The sequence below is a fragment of the Cornus florida genome, unplaced genomic scaffold (genome assembly GCF_030987335.1).
Source record: "Cornus florida cultivar Cherokee Brave unplaced genomic scaffold, ASM3098733v1 CherokeeBrave_3.0.0_Hap2_Chr10, whole genome shotgun sequence".
NCBI classification, from domain to species: Eukaryota; Viridiplantae; Streptophyta; class Magnoliopsida; order Cornales; family Cornaceae; genus Cornus; species Cornus florida.
Genome location: NW_026775580.1, coordinates 70,954,158 through 70,963,135, shown reverse-complemented (window position 1 = coordinate 70,963,135; position 8,978 = coordinate 70,954,158). Strand labels below are relative to the sequence as shown.

The 8,978-nt window shown below is 35.0% G+C and overlaps 1 protein-coding gene across 1 annotated transcript; it reads left to right on the top strand.

Moving 5' to 3' along the window:
* Nucleotides 1–1,104: 1,104 nt before the first annotated feature.
* Nucleotides 1,105–3,476, top strand: LOC132277825 (probable jasmonic acid carboxyl methyltransferase 2). Its single transcript, XM_059779667.1, has 3 exons — nucleotides 1,105–1,195; nucleotides 2,769–2,842; nucleotides 3,129–3,476. The coding sequence occupies exons 1-3, from the start codon at nucleotides 1,105–1,107 to the stop codon at nucleotides 3,474–3,476; spliced, it is 513 nt and encodes a 170-aa protein (XP_059635650.1).
* Nucleotides 3,477–8,978: the final 5,502 nt, after the last annotated feature.

Genomic DNA, 8,978 nt, shown 5'->3' with positions numbered 1-8,978 from the left:
ATAGCATAATTAACCAATGATTAAAATTGCAAGTAATCTGACCGTGAATTGTTTTCTTTCTTTGTTTAATTACTTTTTCGCACAGGGAGAATATATATATATATCATTAATCTTTTGACAATAGCATAATTAACCAATGATTAAAATTGCAAGTAATCTGACCGTGAATTGTTTTCTTTCTTTGTTTAATTACTTTTTCGCATATACATTCTCCCTGTGCGAAAAAGTAATTAAACAAAGAAAGAAAACAATTCACGGTATATATATATATATATATATATATATATCATTCAGTTGCATTCTCTCACCTTCCATTCCATCTCCCTTACATGTCTACCTTTTCTTATTTATTTTAGTATTGAATCATATCTTCTCACAGGCTCTCAGTCATGTGTCTTGTTATGATTTATTTTAAATAATAATTTCAAATTATTATAATCTTTAATTATCTTAAATAATTTTGTTTCATGTCTATTCTTTTTATCGTCAGTTTTTTTTCAATATGAATCAAAATGTGAATAAAAAAATCAATCGCCTATCCACTTGAAATAGTATATAAAGGAAGACCAAAAAAAAAAAAAAAAAAAAGGGTGATATCTGATCCGAACATTTATTGCTGTCAAAAATAGAAAAACATTAAAATATTGACTATATGTTATTTTTTTGTTATTTCATATATATTTGAAAAACTAACAACTATACATGCCCATAGCAAATTTTTTTTTTTTTTTTTTTTTTTTTTTTGCTTTTTTGGTAGTTTGAAAGAAAAGATATTTCAAGATAAGGTTTTTCGGTTTTTGTTAAATATAAAAAAGAAAGAGAAAAAACTCAGTATAAGAAGATTATATAAGCCTATATATATGAGAAGGTTGGTGGGTAGGTGAAGTAATTTACAGATACTAATATGGTAAGTGTAATCATATATGTTAATTTGTAATATGCAAGAAACCTAGATGGTAAATAAGTAAATTTGTAATATAACAGTCCCCCTCAAACTCAAGGTGAGTTCATCATGAACACAACTAGAGATTGAGGTAAGATCATGAAAGTTGTTGGAAATTTGATGGAACCCATGATGAAAATGGAGGCAAATTATCAGTTGACATGGTAGGTGACGTGACACTGCTATTAGCACTGTTGCTAACTGTGTCTGACATGACAATTATCGTGGCAGGTGACGCACTACGGCTGGCAGGTGCACCGCTGTTGTTGTGTCTTGGATCCTGATTGGGCGGTCAAATAAGGTTTTTGCTGATTATGAACTTGACACTGAATGTTGGAATGCGGAAGCATAAGTTTGAAGGTTGATGGTCTTGAGATGGCGTGACGATTCACTACATGCAAGAAAAACAGTTTTCTAATTACCACGGTGAAAAACGCTTTACAGCATAGTTTTGAACTGCCGTGGTATTAAAGGTTGTAGATAGATTTGAGTCATTTTGACATTCTAATGAAACTTGATATCACTCGCAGGGAAAAGGACACTCTTTTTGCATCCAAGTGTTTGTTTCACTAGTTGATAGGGAAAATGCATTTGTAAACGGCGTGTGAGAACTCCTCCTTTTTTTTTTTTTCTTTTTTTTTTTTTTTTTAATGATTTAGAAATTTTATATGTATATATATATATATATATATATTTGTAAACTTAAGTCCATTGATTTGGAATTGATTTCTTTCGTAACTTTTTTCAAATTTTTACTAAATATTTTAGAAAAACTAGGACAAATGAACGTGGGTTACATGTGAGCTCCAATGTCTTTGTTATAAAAGATTGAGAATTTTTTTTATCATAACTTTGGCAGTAATGAATTAGTGCTTTGAATTTGAGATCGGAAGAAATTTAATACAATTCCAAATCCAGATATCAATTTAAATTTATTCAAAATTTTGTCCAATTTCAAATCATAGACAATGATACAATGCCCTCAAACATAACATTAATAATGTTTATCATTTTTAACAAAGAAAACGAAAACAATGAACTCCTTCAGTCTAAATTATAGTAAGATCATATTAATTAGGTACTGAGGTAGACAAGTACTTGTTATGGTCCCTATGAATTAAGTAAGTTGTTTTACTGACTTATGGTTAGCATCAACTAGGAAGGTAGACAAGCACTTGTTATGGTCAATTAAGTTGTTTTACCTAGGCATGGTTAGTATCAATTGTCCTCAATTAGCTGTTTTGCATTGAGCAACAATGCTGCATGTGAATCAACAATTTTAAATACTTAGTCATAGGACATTATTCAGTAGCCTAGTTGGTAGAGCGAGTGAGTGTTGCATATTAATCACCCATCTTAAATATGTAGGGCATTATTCAGCGAGAGCGGGTGTAATATATTAATCACCCATCTTAAATATGTAGGGCATTATTCAGCTAGAGCGGGTGTAATATATTAATCACCCATCTTAAATAGGTAGCTGTAAGACATTATACCAATAGCCTAGTTGACAGAGTTAGCGGTGTTGCATATTAATCACCCATCTCAACAGATATAATCTTAAATTGGTAGTTACATGTACAATTATTAATAATGAGAATGGCAACGTGGTACATCTAGGTCTAGTGACAACAAATTCAGATTTGATACGTGGGTGTGATTGACAAGGTGTATGCGTATAAGACATTATTTAGTAACGGAGGATTAATTATATAAATATTTTGCACAAGACAATTAAATATGAATAGCATTATTCTTAATCGTATAACTTATCAACTCCTAACAAATAAAAAAAATAAAATAAAATAATGACTATTTTGAACAGGTTCCGCCAGCTCTGGACAACAAGATTGCTTACCTCTAAACAAGGGAAAGATCTACATATCTAGGACGAGCCAGGTTAGCGTGTTAATTGGAGGCATATTTTTCAGAATTCCAAAAGGATTTCTCGATCTTTCTCAAGTCACGTTCTGAAGAATTGGTTTTGTCATTCATGGGCAGAAGATCAGTAGACCCCTCAACTATAGAGAGTTACTACCACTGGGAGCACTTAGGCCGAGCATTAATGACCATGGTTTCAGAAGTACATCACACCAACCATAATCTCTTATGTTTCTCCAAAAAAAATTAAAAAATTAAAAAAATTGAGCATTTTCTTATTAAAAGTGGCAATATATTTTTGCAGGTTCTTGTTCAAGAGGAGAAGATTGATTCCTTCAATGCCCCTTTTTATACACCAAGCCCAGAAGAACTGAAAAATGAGGTTGAACGAGAGGGGTCATTTCTCATATATCGCCTGGAGTCCTTTGAAATTGATTGGGATGGTGGTGACCAAGACCAGGGGACACTAGTATCAAGTGGTCAGAGCGTGGCCAAGACGGTTAGAGCCGTGGTTGAGTCCATGCTCGAATGTCATTTTGGAAGACACATCATGGATGATTTGTTTCGGAGATACAGTGACTTTGTGGATGATCACTTGTCCAAAAACAGGACCAAGTACACTAATTTGGTTGTTTCCATGTCTAAGATCTAATTAAATTCAAAGAGAACATTGATTAACAATTTAACACCTTCTGTGTATTGTACTCTCTTTTTCTTATTTGAACGGTAAATTATATATAATTCTTGATAAATTAATACGGTTGTTGTCATCATCATCATATCATTGTCTTTATTTCCTTAGAGATGGGTCTGCCATATGAATTTTCTTTTAGGATTTTTTTCTATTATACATCACGTTCTATCTTAAATTTAGATTTTTCAAAGTCACTTTTAATTACTTTATCGCACAGTGAATTTTGGTTGGCGTCTGTTACCTTCTGCACAAACAACTCTTTCCATTTTTATCGGTGTATCATCGGACCTATGAATTATCCTTGACTATGGTGAACTCAGTGCATCACACTGACATATAGGGGTAACTTTGAAGTCAATAGAGTATTTTAATGTATAAAGATTAAATCTTTGAAAGAAAATGAGTCTTGTGGAAAATTGTCCTCTAACGGGGCTTCTTGGCCATTTCTGTCAATGGAGGAAGGAGGAGAGAGAGAGAGAGAAAGAAAGAGAGGATGGAGAAGAAGAAGAGGAGGAGGAGAGAAGAAAGGGGAGCGTACCTTGACAATCGGACCTTGAACATAACCATACAAAGCACCCAAGTCTACTTTTTCTAATTTTATTATTTTTGCTATATGGATGCATTATATTTGTGTATAAATATATGATCCATGAAGCTTTTGGTGTATCCATTCTGATGCCCAAAAACTTACTAATCCATGAATTAATTATAAAAACAAAGCCATAACCAGGTTATACAATGATAAAAATTACCTCAAGACTCAGCCTACATCATATACATTGATAAAAAAAACTAATATGCATAAAATTTGAGCAGGTGTAAACACAAGTGAACCAAGCTTTTTGGGACTGCTGAGTGGGCCTATCGAGTATTCGAGTGGACCACTTCAATTTAGATTATCCTATTGATAAAATAGTGCCACAACAGTGTAGTAATATATCACAAGAAAATCTCAACATTACTTCTTATTAAATTAGGTTACCAAATATCAAATGGTCCAAAACCATTTAAAAGTTTCTCTTATTAAAGTTGGTAAGGCCTGGGTCCATGCTTTAGGATTTTGTGACTGCCAACACATTCTCAACCAACAACCACCGATGTGAATGTGTAGACTGTTGCAAAATTGCAAGAAGAAGAGTTTTTCACACCCATATACACTTTGCTTTCATTCTTGTAAAATAAATTCCAGATAAATTAACACACTATAGATATATGCCCAAAAGTTTATTAATTAATCCATGAAATTATATAAACAGAGCAAGAACCAGGTTATATATATATATATGTAATATTTTACATCCAGCTTCAACTATGATCTGGACTTTGCCCTGCTCACTTAATCTCCTAAACCACTCAATTTGTCTAATACAAAATGCTATACAAGAGAGAGAGAGACGAGACAGAGACTTTTAAGAGAAGATCGAAGCTTGCCTATTTTTTGAGTTTGACGGGAGTTTTAAGAAAGCATTGGAAACTAGGGGTGCACACGGTCCGATTGGGTACGGTTCTTGATGGATTTGGAACCGAACCGTTCCCAAAGATTCTTAAAAAATTGGAACTGGAACTGTTGGGACATGGAACCGAACCGAACAGTGAAGACTGGTTTGGTTCGGTTCTATTCCACGATTCCCATTATAAAAATTTGAAAAATAAATTGTTTATTTTTTCAAAAAAAAATGTTATACTTTTGATATGTTATTTAAATTAATGCATAAATGTTTATTGAAGATTACATTCATTCCGTCAATTAGTATGTCTAACTCACTTTAATAAATATTCTTATAAACTGTTCTTGCAAGAATCATTATGGGCTAATGAAGTAATGATCTCTCTCTCTCTCTCTCTCTCTCTCTCTAGATATATATATATATATATATATATATATATATATATATATATGTAAACATTGAAATGGTAAAGCATTAGAAATAGTTGAAGATTCAGAATGTTGTATAATTTTAAAATAATATATATTATATACATAAAATATAATCAGTTTGGTTCGATCCCAAAGGGTCTGAAATCATAACTGTACTGGTGTAGGACTGAAATTGAATCACCGGTTCAATTCGATTTGGTTCGGTTCTATTCGGTTCTCTGGTTCCACCAATTTTTTTGTGTAGCCCTATTGGAGACGCTTTTAGAGTACCGCAATAAAAGCAAGACAAACAGGCCCATGGCTATGAATGGAATTATATCTTACAGACACAAAAAATAAAATAAATAAATAAATAAAATTTACCCAATGACATGGTCGGTAGGGTCCAGCTCCCGAGCGGGTGTCATTTCTTCTACTTTCAACATAGCAATCACAACATGAAATTTATATTTGCATGAACCTATGGAACCTGAAAATTTGAACCTATGGAACCTATGAAAATTTAGTAAGATCATTAAAAAAAAAAAATTCATAAACTGATGCAGCATATTCTCAATACATGGTGAATCATTCAAAGTTTTTAGATTATCTATATTATTATTTTAGAAGGATATCAACATTTCCAACTAAAATCCCTTGTGAATGTGGTAAAATAAATAGGGTTAATTTCACTGACATCCTCTCAGGTTTGGTCAAATATCATCCTCAAACATCTTTTGAAATTAACTATCATTTAAACCCCAATTTCCTTTTCCGTAAAAAATGTACAAAATGACAATTTTATCCCTATTTTTTAATCTATTTTAATCCAAAATATCAAAAACCTAAAATAATCAAATTGTCATCATTTATTACTCTATCGCCCCTAAAAGTCTTTATCTCACTTTTTTCTCCAGAAATATATATTTTTTGGTGTACACAATGAGAAATATGCATAAAGAATAATTTTTAAAAATAATTATAAATTTATAATTATAATTTTGTTTTAAAAAATAATTATAACTTTATAATTATTGATAGGGAAAAATAAACCTATCTTGACCTAACAATAGAGTCAACCAAGTGTTGACCAGCCGCCAGATCTTTTCGGTGATCAACGATAATTTTTTGTTATTAGGGGTAGCGATTTCCATGGATAAGAATGATGACAAATCTTATGCAGGATAAGATTTCCATGGGGATGGTGACAAATCTTATGAAGGATAAGATTTCCGTGGGATAAGGATGATGAAATTCCCTTATCGAGAAGAAGGGAAGCGACAATAAATAGGACGACGACTCGGGAATAAGGTACGATGAAAAAACTATTATTAAATCCCTGTCTTCTTTTTAGACCTTCAGTGACTAACTTGATCGTCAGAGAGCTTTTGGTAGGCACCACACCAGTGCTGTCAAGGTTCATCGATCTTCTCCTCTTTCCCTTACAAGTAAACGGTGTCGTATTGAACTGTGTGAATTTCACCCTTAACAGTTGGCGCCGTCTGTGGAAACAACGATTCCCTTGAATCAATTAATTACTCTGTTAGTTATATATGTTTGCAGTCCGGTATGGTTACCGAAGGAAAGCCGTCGCAGGGATCTGGTTAAAGGGTAGAGTCGGGTGAAAACCTGGACGTCCTAAACGACCAGACACGGCTTGCAGCGTTGGAACTGTAGGTCCAAACTCTGAGTCAAGGTATGGATCAATTGATCCAGCAAAATGCAGCGCTCCTGCAACATCTTGTTCCACCAGTTCAACAAAAGTTCCCATGACAAGATCTCTCAAATCCAAACGGAGGTAATGGGAATCTTGAAGAGCAGGATAATCATCCCTCCCAAAATGAGACTAAAGTGAAACAAAGCCAGGTGGAAACCCGACATAGAGAGGTGGTCCACCCATCTCTCCCACGGAGTTCCCGACCTCCTGAAAGCACAGCCTTCTGTCTTAAGGAAAAGACAAAGAAAGTTACCTATCTCAACCTACAGATCGAGGATCTCAAGGGGAAAATGGAAGATGTAATGCAGGCTATGAAAGGGAAAAGTCCTGCCGCCGTAGATGACCTGGTACAAAGGACCAACTTGCCGTTCAGCCCCGCCGTTATGAAATGTCCACTACCTAGCAAGTTCAGGATTCCCTCGTTCGAAAGCTTCGATGGGACCAAAGATCCCCTCAATCACTTAGAAACTTTTCAAGCTCTTATGCATTTACACGTTGTGCCAGATGAAATCATGTGCCAAGCTTTTCCCACTACACTTAAGGGATCAGCAAGAGTTTGGTTCAACAAGCTGAAGCCAGGAACCATCAACACCTTCGAAGAAGTGAGTAAGCAGTTTATGAGCCAATTCATTGCAGGTCAGAGGCATAGGAGGCCAGCTACCTACCTGTTTACCGTGGAGCAACTAAAGGAAGAGTCGATTCGGGAATACATCACCCGATTAAATACAGAGATGTTGCAGGTAGAAGAGGTGGACGACAAGGTAGCTTTGACCGCTTTCATAGGAGGACTCCAAACCTCCAGATTCTTGTTCTCCATATCAAAAGAACCTCCCACCAGCATGATAGAGTTGCTGATCAGAGCGCAAAAACACATCAACGCTAAAGACACCATGAGTGCACGGAAGGAAGGAGAAGACAAGAAGAGGCCAGCTCCTCTCACCAGGGATGAAAATAATACCAAATATAAGAAATCATTCTTTAGCCAGAGCAATAGCACATATCATTAGAAGGACTCAGATGAGTATACCGACTAGAAATTGTCTCACGGCTGGAATTAGCCTTATCAAGTTATTCACAATAAAGACTGGGGGCATCTTAGTTAATCATTTTAAATGGAGGGTAGCTCCCTCACGTGTTATCTTGTTTTTAATAAGCCTTGAGGCAATGATGGTTTTTAATAAAATTCTTTTCTGTTACCTTGGTCAATTATCTTTATACGTGCAGTATCACCGTACTATAAGGGATAGTAAATGAGTGTCTTATATTACAAGGATCCGGGCTGAGTGAATCTCGTAATCCGTATCCCCGTACTATAAGGGATAGTAAATGAGTGTCCTATATTAAAAAGACCTGGGCTGAATGAATCCCGTAATCCGTATTCCCGTACTATAAAGGACAGTAAATGAGTGTCCTGTATTACAAGGACCCGGGCTGAATGACTCCCGTAATCCATATCCCTAGACTATAGGGGATAGTAAATTAGTATCCTGTATTATAAGGACCTGGGCTGAATGAATCCCGTAATCTATATCCCCGGACTATAGGGGATAAGTATCTTGTATTATCAGGACCCGGGCTAAATGAATCCTGTAATCCATATCCCTGTAATATAAGGGATAATAACTGAGTGTCCTGTACTACAAGGACCTCGGGCTGAATAAATCCCGTAATTCGTATCCTCGTACTATAAGGGATAGTAAATGAATGTCCTGTATTACAAGGACGCGGGCTGAATGACTCCCGTAATCCCTATCCCCAGACTATAGGGGATAGTAAATAAGTATTCTGTATTATAAGGACCCGAGCTGAATGAATCCCGTAATTCATAACCCCGGACTATAGGGGATAAGTATCCTGTATTATCAGGACCCGGGCTGAATGAGAT

What these genes read in the sequence shown, in the direction of transcription:
- LOC132277825 (XM_059779667.1), top strand. Translation starts at nt 1,105, where the DNA reads ATGGTAGGTGACGTGACACTGCTATTAGCACTGTTGCTAACTGTGTCT. An exon ending in TGACGCACTACGGCTGGCAG is followed by an intron (nt 1,196 to 2,768) that starts GTGCACCGCTGT and finishes TATTTTGAACAG; the next exon opens with GTTCCGCCAGCTCTGGACAA. An exon ending in ACATATCTAGGACGAGCCAG is followed by an intron (nt 2,843 to 3,128) that starts GTTAGCGTGTTA and finishes ATATTTTTGCAG; the next exon opens with GTTCTTGTTCAAGAGGAGAA.